General features: G+C 37.9%; 1 protein-coding gene across 1 annotated transcript in view; it reads right to left on the minus strand.

Moving 5' to 3' along the window:
* Positions 1–10083, minus strand: part of CEP290 (centrosomal protein 290kDa) — a 185412-nt gene that overhangs the window by 17284 nt on the left and 158045 nt on the right. Inside the window, exons 47-49 of the mRNA XM_006870704.1 lie at positions 6421–6543; positions 5200–5372; positions 862–1003 (exon numbers count right to left, since the gene is read on the minus strand). Coding sequence (XP_006870766.1) covers positions 862–1003; positions 5200–5372; positions 6421–6543 — 438 coding nt within the window. The remainder of the gene's footprint in view (positions 1–861; positions 1004–5199; positions 5373–6420; positions 6544–10083) is intronic.

A 10083-nucleotide genomic window follows, 5' to 3' on the forward strand; every position in this document is an offset into this window, starting at 1 on the left:
CCATGGAGGCAAATAGCCATGAATCCATGGTGGTGGTGATTATGTGCTGTGGAGTCGGTGCTGACTCATAGCCACTCTGTATTGGGTTTCCGAGACTGTAAATCTTTCCGGGAGCAGAAAGCCTCATTTTTCTCCTGCAGAACAATTGGTAGTTTTGAACTGCTGACCATGAGATTAGCAGCCCAACTCATAACTACTACGCTACCAGATATGCCTCTTATTCCTGACTCTCCTTCTTACTTAGTTGTTATAAGTGGAGACCAATTTTTGTGCTCTAGATGGCCTCTTGTAAGCTTTTAGAAGTCACTATGCATCATTCATCCACTAAGAGGGAGAACACAAGCACTCAGCAGGTTCTTTTCCTTAATTTGCATGTCATCCTTGCAAGGAGGGGCACGCTAATCTTCTTTACATTGTTCTGTTTTAGTAGATTTGCTGCTGAAATGAGCCCTGCTTTATGTTTTAAAAGGATCATTTTGGCAAGTGTATGGGGAATAGACTAGGGAGAGGGAGGGGTGAAATGGAAGCAGAGAGACCAATTAGGAGATTATTTTAATAGTCCCAGTGTGAGAAAACAGGTGGAGCAGCGCTATTGTTGTGGAGGTGCTGAGAAGTAGTAGACAGACTTGGGTTGTATTTTTAAGTAGAGGTGATACAATCATTAAAAAGATAAGGGGTATGTAAAAAGAAAGGAGTCAATGATCTAAGGTTTCTGGCTAAAAGAAATAGGGGAATGTCCTATCAAACACTTAGGTGGGCCCTTTAGAGAAAGACTTAATCAAGACTTCATTTTTATCTCTATAATAAATAAAGCCAAAGCATGGAATATTTTATCAGATAAATAAAAATTACATTACTTGCCTGTTGCTCAAGGTCTTCAGTATATTTCTTAACCTTTTGTTCTCTTTCTGATGCTTCTCTTACAAGCTGTTTAAGATCAATAATGCTTTGATTTTTTTTGTCAATATCAGTTTCCAATTCTTTCAACTTGGTTTCATACATCCTACAAATTATAAAGGAAAAAAAATTGTCTAGGCATGCAAATATTTCCCCCCACTGATTTAAAAAACAATTCAAATAAGCACACAAAAATAAGAACCCTATTATACTATTTCTTACAGCCAAACATTTTGCTATATATTTATTAAGTTTCAATAGTTGATAACTCTATAATCGTAAGTGAAAAATATTCTTCATCAAAGACTGTTGATACTGTCAAGTTGACTGCAACTCATAGTGACCCTATGTGTAATGGAATGAAACACTGTCCAGTCCTTCACTAGTCTCATAGTTGTTGCTATGTTGGAACCCATTGTTGTAGCCACTGCATCACGCTCTCTTATTGAGGATATTCCCCCTTTTTTGCTGACCCTTTATCAAGCATGATGTCGTTCTCCAGGGACTAGTTCTTCCTAATAACAGTTTCTTCCAAAGTATGTGAGACAACATTTTGGCATGCTTGCTTCTAAGGAACATTCTGGTTGTACTTCTTCCAACACAGACTTGTTCATTTTTCTGGCAGTTCATGGCACATTTAATATTCTTTGCCAATACCATAATCCAAATATATCAATTCCCCTTCCTAATTCATTGTCCAGCTTTTGAGGCAAATTGACATACCATGACATATCTTAATCTTCACAGTGACATCTTTGCTTTTTAATATTTTAAAGAGATTTTTTTTTTGTAGCAGATTTGTCCAATATATTATTTTGTTTGATTTCCTGTCTGCTATTTCCATGAACAATAATTGTACAGCCAAGTAAATTCAACAGATAATTCAATAACAATAGAATATTTAGGTGTTAACCAAGGTTATAAACAAAGATGGAGCCAGAAATTGACTAATGTAAAAGTTTAAATATAATACATTTTCACTCACAAAACAAGAAAATAGAAAGTAAAATGGATCAGAATTCATTAAATTCTAAACTAATGTATAATTTTAGGAATATACTTAAACATAGTAAAACTTTTCTTTCTTTCTTTCTTTCTCTCTCTCTCTCTCACACACACATATACATAGAAGACAATCCAAGGAGCAGGAAAGAATATGCAAACCCATAGGTGAGAGAAACAGTACTTGAAGGAAGAGTTATAAAGCTGTCAGGAGAACAGGAAGGGGTTAGATTGTGGAGTCCCGGTGTGCTGCTGGAAGATAAACACTTGTTGGCAGTTCAAACTCACCAACTGCTCATCGGAAACCCTATACAGGTTCGTTATGGGTCTGAATCACCTAGATGGCACTTAACAGCAACAAGAAGACTGAAAGGTCAAGCCAAGGAGATTGGAAGGTGAATTTTTCATCAGGATTTCTGAGTGACATCCCCATTATTTCCACAAGTATGACATAAATCAATACTTTTAAACATTTTGTCAAATGTACTGAATATTAATATGTAAAAATATAATTATCTATAGGATAAATTCCAAATATTAAGTATAATATTCAAAGTTAAGTCACCTTTAAAAAAAATATAAATTCACAATAAAACATAAATACATATATATGAAAAATTCTGCTGCTGGTAATATTAGAGCCTTCAAAGCGTTCGTGGAAAATTCCATTATCTTTTAATTTCATTTTTCAATTTCTGAAGCACCCTCATACAATACACCTGTTAATCTGCTAAACTCTCAACTATGAAATCTTCTAAGAAATCCTGAAATGCTTATACATGAAAACATGTTGTCTTAAAAGGAGAACTGAGATTTTGTTTCAAAAAGGTACTACAAACAGAGAGGGAAATGAAAATCAAAAAGAAGAAATGTTAGTTAATGCTATGGCTAATCTGATTGCATGTGTGTGTCAGTCTCTATAGCCAGATGCTTTAATTTTATATTCTACACATAGACAAAACAATTTTAAAAACTGACTTCAGGACTACAAGAGCAGTGGATTGGGAACTGAGATCACTGTGTTGTGTGTAATCGAGTAGGTTCTGACTCAGCGACTCAGTTTAGGGAGGAAAAAGTGAGGATTAGAGGGGAGGAATGAACAAATCTGTCTTGGATGAAGTACAGCAGAATGCTCCTTAAAATCAAGGATGGCAAGACTTCGCCTCTCATACTTTGAACATGTTCTCAGTAGGGACCAGTCCTGGAGAAGGGTATTATGCTTGATAAGGCAGAGGGTCATGCAAAGGAGCAAGAACCGCACTGAGATGGAGTGATACAGTGGATGCAATAATGGGTCAAATAGCAATGACTGAAGGATGGTACAGGACCAGGCAGAGTGTTTTCCTGTTGTGCATAGGGTTGTTGTGTTGGAACTAACTTGACAGCACCTAACAATAACAACAGATGGAGGAAGGAGAGATTCTGATTAGGTATCATATTAGGATAACAATCAGAGACCCAGACCCTGGTCACCTGGGTTGGCCTCTAATCTGCTTCCTTTAGCTTTTCTTTATTCTCCTTATACTTGGCTGATGGGCAAGCACAGGACAGCAGACCCACTGTGGGGTGGAAGCTCCCATCCTGGTTGTAGTAATGGTGGGTTGCCTTCCTACCCCACACCAAAGCAATTCCCAACAGCAGGAAGGGCAGATGGAGTCCTCAAAGACATCAAGTGAAAACTGGTAATGTGTGGACATAGGAATTTTATGAATTTAGTATAATAAAGATGAGTTTGCCTTTGAAATGGGAGCCAGCAGATATGCTTAGAGAGTAAAGATTGCAAGTCCATAATGACTTTAATGGGGGAAATATGACCAGACCTATCTCTAGCTTCCAGACACTAGAAGCAACTGCCTAAAGGTAGATATGATGATGGTGGTGATTAACATACGTACATTTATTGTAATCTTTCACAGCCAGCAATTTTAGTTTCACAGGCAGGAAATCCTACATTGTAGCTAAGTTTCATATGATGGAAGAAAGTACCAGAAAGCAGAGACTAGTAGGACAATAACACAGCCATTTCTTACTTAAAAACATGGGTTTCAAAGACCAGGTCTTTATGCAAAGTTGGCATTATTTGAGAGGCGCTCATCCACTATCTTTGGCACTCATGGCTCCATTCAGTTGCTTACTGCTCATTGGGTGTCCCCAGCACAACTCAGGATGCATGGTAGGTCCCATTCCATAACACTTCTTCACCAATACCATGGAGCCCGCAGGAGCTGGGGGTGATAGTGTGATTCGGTGTTGCCTACTACCTGCCCAGGGTGGGAACCTGTTCCTTCTCTGTCTACCTTGTCCCACAGCCCCACGCCGTCCCTTCCCTTGCCTCCATTTCCTGACTCCTCCTATGGAACTCCCCAACACCTTTGGACCTTGCTTTGCCCCCTTCTGTCCACTTGAAACTTCACATCATACAGCAATTTCCCAGGCCCTCCATGGCTGGACCAAGATGTCCTGGATGAACAATAGCAGTGGCCTGGTCATTGCTAGGGTCTTATAGTTTATGCCCAATGATGGGGCTCTGAACATCACAAGTATTGCCTGAGTATTTTTTCAAAGTTATTGCAAATGTGAAATGTTGGATAACAAGATAAATGAGGATTAGGTGTATTCTCAATTCATCCATCAGGGCTATCTGAAGAGAAAGTTGTCTTTGAAGCAATGCAACAAAGCCCAAATCAAGTATGCCATAGGTTGTGCTAGAACAGTTTAACTACACCTAGCTGATTTCTACTTCCCATTTCTACTTGAGGTAGAAAATTAAGACAACCAAGAAGTTGAAGTTGTAGATGGAGAAAAATGGGACCCAGGAGAAGTTGGGCACCATCATCCCAGGCACACAGTTGACAGTAGCTTCACAGCCACTCAGCTCCAACATCCTTAGCTCAGATGCAGTTCTGCTCTGTTCCATTCCCTTTCACCCAAACTGGTTACACATTTTCAGGAAAAGACTTTTCATCAATATTGTTGTTAAATGCCATTGGGTTGATTCTGACTCATAGCAACCCTGTATAGGGTTTCTGAAGAGCAGCTGGCGTGTTTGAATCTCCTGCTTTGTGGTTCAAACTAACCATGCAGTCCAGTGCTTATCCTACAGTGCCGACTAATATTTCATCAATATTGGTATAGAAAAAAAAAAAAAAAAAAAGTGAGCATAATGTTAAAACAAACAGAAAATCCACAAACTATTCACAGCAAGGAATTAAATTAATCAGATTTTGTCATATTCTTTTAAAACAAGGATGCTAGAAATAGAACTGATTAAACTTTACACTAATTTTAAACTATTCCTACCTTGTAACAACAATTGATTTCCAGCTCTTACTGTCAGCACCTTCAAGCTGTGGACCTCTACTTTCTGCAAACTGCAATCTCTTACCAGTCTCTTCTAGTTGAACTGTCATCTTTTCGTTTAATATCTCTAAATTATTCTTGGCGATACGTAATTTCTCTGAAGCTTCATTTTCCTATCATTAAAAACTAATTAGTACATTATGGCAAAACACAATATTATTCTCACAGATGCTATATACTCAAAATTAATAAAGTTGAAAACAAAAAATAACCTGAAGTTCTACATGCGTATTAAAATGTCAATAGAAATGCAATGCTCCCTTCACTCTGAAAGAGCAATCTAGTTATAATAATTAGAAGATGAGAGCATGTAAATGAGGCTGGAAAAATACATTTACAAACATTTTACTATAGTGGTTACTTTAATCTTAATTTGTCCCTTTGCTTTTTCTGCAAAGTTTTTAGAATAATGGGGTATTACTCTATCTTCATACATTTAAAGGTTGTTTTGCTTTGATTTCCTAATACTTGAGAGATATAGCTATAAGCATAAACTAAGTTCAAGTAACAGAGATCATTGCCACTATTAAAAATTCACATTCAATGCACAGTATCACTATTGCTTCATGATATATTCACATATTATTCCAAGTATCTGAATTTCAATTAAATTTCCTAGAGTATTCATATAATTCACCGTACCTATTTGCCTGGGTCAAGGAAGGTAATTTTCTATTTAAATAAAAATGAGTCTTATTGTTTGGTTAGTAAAGAAGTTTTCCATATTCCTTACCACTGTTCTAGGTCACAAGCACTAATCTAAACCCCACAGCAGCCTGGTGAGATAGGTATACTTCATTCCAATTTTTATAGGTAAGAAAATTGAGACCCAAAGAGGGGGAAAATAATTTCCCTGGTTCTCATGATCAAAGTAATAGTGCTAGGATTTGAATTCAAATGGTCTAGTTTCTGAATTTCTACCTCAAAATTTATTAATGATTTTATTATCAATGCCCCTCATTGTGAACTATGTGATGGGATGCATAAAACAAGTCCCAAATCTCTACTCCTATTAAACATTCTCATCAAGAACCTATTTTCAATTTTTAAGATTACTTAGTTATTATATATTGTTGTTGTTAGGTGCTGTTGAGTGCGTACCTACTCATAACGACCTTATGCACAACAGAACCAAACACTGCCTAGTCATAAAAGTCATACCTTTTTAAGTTCTTTACGAAGCCTTTCATTTTCAGCAACAATTTTTTCTGTGCCTTTGGTCTTGGACTCATAGTGCATGCTCAACTGACGACCCAGGTGAGCTTTAAGTTTTTCCAGTTCAGCCTAATAAAAGAAATGCTACATTATGAAAACAAGGGTTAAAAAGGAAAGATGATCTTGAAAACTCATAAATCTTAAACCTAAGTTGTTTTACAGATTGTACTTAATTAATATATTATTGTGAACTGGGTTTACAGAGCAGATCAATTTTCCATTCAACAATTCATACATATTTTGTTTCACATAATTGAATGCAATACCAACAATGTAACATCATTTATACCACTTTCTCTCTGTGTTCTGTTTCAATTTCTCCTTTCCTATCCCTTCTGAAATATGTTCTTGGATAAATGTTGACCTTTTGATCTCAAATGGTTCATTATCCTAAGGTGTGTGTAACTCTCTAGTGTCATTGTTCTCCTTATAAACCTATCTATTGTTTGGCTAGAGGAACCCTGGTGGTATTATGAGATAAGCATTGGGTTGCTAACCTCAAGATCAGAAGTTCAAACCCATCATCTGCTCTGAGGGAAAAAGATGACACTGTCTGCTCCCATAAAGATTTACAGTCAAGTAAACCCTATGGTGCTGCAGGATAATGTGCTGGACCGCAAGGTAGGTTTTAATCTCAAAGTCGGTGGTTCAAACTCACCAGCTACATCTTAGGAGCCCTATACAGGGTCACTATGAGTCGGGACCGATTCCATGGCACTTAACAACAAACCCTAAAAGGTTGCTATAAGTCAAAATCAACTTGATGGCAGTGGGTTTATTTTTTTGGCTGAAAAGTACCACATATTTCTTTTATTTTGGCTGAAAAGTGACCTGTTTTCAGGGCTGTAGAGTAACTAAGGTCCCAGGGTTTTCATCAGCCTGTATTAAACCTAATAAACCTGGTCTTCATGATTTTGAGTTTGTTTCACATTTTTCACCCTCCCTATCCAGGATCTTCTAATGTGATTCCTTTCATCACAGTTGGCAATGGTAGTTCTTCTGGTCTCAGAGTCGTGGAGACAACGTTTGCATGGTCCATTAATCCACTGGACTAACTATTTCTGTGGGTCTTCAATTTTCTTCACTTTTCTTTCTTCTGGACAGGAGAGGCCAACAATTGCCCTTTAGATGTTTCCTTACAAGCTTTTAGGACCCATTTGATGGAGAACATTGTCTTTTTGGACTGTTATGCAAATTGACCTTGGTGTTCCTGAGGCCATAGTTTGAGCCCCCAGATCCAGTGACTCATTCTTTCAAGGTGTTTGGTTATATGTAAGAAGTTTTCATAACTTTGCCCTCCGTATGCTCCACCACATTCATGGACATATTTGCAGCAAAGGTAATTACACATGTAATTTACCTGTCAAACCTATATACATTCCTAGGCATACTTCCACTCTTTTCCCTATTCTGTTGAGCATGCTTGTCTATTTACTCATAGATCACTGCTATTGAAAGATTGTGTATAAAGCAAGTGTTCACTCTGTTACCTTAACTCTTTTTTTTTTTTTTCTTTTTCTTTTTAACGTTTTATTGTTAAAAAAAACTATCAGTGAACTGAGTGATAGTTTGCATGGGAGAACATCAGCTTTACAACATCGTTTCATTGTAATAATTACAATCTCCTCTGTGCATCATCATTCAACAGTATTTGTTTCCATTTGGGTTTTTTTTGGGGGGGGGATATACACAAAAACACTCAGGGATATAAATAATTTGACCCTCTCTTTCAATGAGTCCAGAGTCCTCAGCTGTTCCCTCTGTCCATGTCCTCATCTCTGCCTCCATCTCTGGTGTTCCTGCTTCTCTTGATAGGGTCCCGCAAACCGATTGTGCTCTTCTGCCTTGATGGTCCTTGTGTCCTCATTTGTTTCTGGGCTATAAGATTAACTACTCCCCTGTTTTTGTTACAAAACTTCTACCTTTACAGTTGCAGTTAGTCAGGATAACAATTACTCACTATTGAATCATAAGAATCATATCCCTATCTCTTTTCACCAGACCCATCTAGACAAGATGAAAACTATTCACTGGGATCTCTGCCTTCCTCCACACACTCTTGTTAAACTGCCTCCTGAAAACTTGTAAGCCAGCCACTTCATGCCTTTATCGGCCACACATTTTAGGTAGACAATGTCTAAGTTGACCATCTCTATCTACAGTGTATACAAAGGGGATAGCATTGATACTTGAAGCAAAGATTCCTTCCCTCTCAGTTGGTATTTTGAGCTACTACATCCATAAGTATAGGTCAAGTTCATCAAATTGTAGCAAGTGCTGTTTATTCTTGAATCACATAATCTACTTATCTACTTGTTTTGCACTTCTACTTTCTCTCTTTTTAAAAAATACGTTTTTATTGTGAATTGAGTAACAGTTTACATAGCATCAGCTTTACATCATTAATCCTATCGTATTTCATTTCACTGCAATGATTGCAACCCCCTCCATGTATCATCATTCAATAGCATTAGATTTGCTTCCATTCCATTTTTTTATTTTTTTGGATGTACACTGAAGCACTCAGGAATACATAAACATTCAAACAACAAAAGGGTATACCCTTCACATCAGCCCCCTGACTACCAGCACATAGACCTCTCCCTCCTTGAGTCTAGAGTCCCTAGCCACTCCGTCTCTCCATATCGTCGTCTCTGCCTTCATATCTGGCATCACTTCTTCTCTGGATAGGGTCCCACACTCCACTCTTCTACTTTGATGGTCCCAGGGTCCTATGCTTCTGGACTACAAGATCAACCACTCCCCTCCTTTTATTACAAAACAACTACCTTTACACTTGCAACAGTCACAATCAGTCCTGACAGCAAGTATTCACTATTTAACCACAAGAGTCTTGCCCCCATTTCCTTTCACCAGTCCCTTCTAGATAGGTTGGAAACCACTCAATGGGATTCTACCTTCCTCTGCACCCTATGAAACTAAGCCCACTCTTGAAAACGTGTAAGCCATTCACTTCATGCCTTTGTTGCCCCCCAACCCCAACTTTGGGTAGTCAGTGTCTAATTTCCACCACTTGTCTGTCAGTCTGTCGTACTGTGGTAGTTTGTGAATTGCTGTGATTCTGGAACCTATGCCACTGGTGATTCTGGAACCTATGCCACTGGACAAATTTCAGATGAGTTTTCAGATGAAGACAGACTAGGAAGAAGGAGTGATGAACTACTTCCAAATATGTAGTCACTGAAAACCTTATGAATAGCAGAGAACACTGTTATATATAGTGCCAGAAAATGAGCCCCTCATGTTGGAAGGCCCTCAAGATGAGATTGGGGAAAAGCCTCCTCAAAGTAGAGCTGACAGTGATGACGTGAATGGAGTAAAGCCTTTGAGAGAAAAGCCCGAGGGACATTCATTTGCTGATGGGGCACAACTCAAAATGAAGAGAAACAGCTGTAAACATCCATTAATAATCAGAACATGGAATGTATGAAGTACGAATCTAGGAAAAACAGATATTGTCAAAAATGAAATGGAACGCATAAACATCGATACCTTAGGCATTAGTGAGCTGAAATGAACTGGTATTGGCCATTTTGAATCTGACAACCACATGGTTTACTATGCTGGGAATGACAAATTGAAGAGAAA

Source organism: Chrysochloris asiatica, unplaced genomic scaffold (assembly GCF_000296735.1).
Source record: "Chrysochloris asiatica unplaced genomic scaffold, ChrAsi1.0 scaffold00149, whole genome shotgun sequence".
Lineage (NCBI taxonomy): Eukaryota > Metazoa > Chordata > Mammalia > Afrosoricida > Chrysochloridae > Chrysochloris > Chrysochloris asiatica.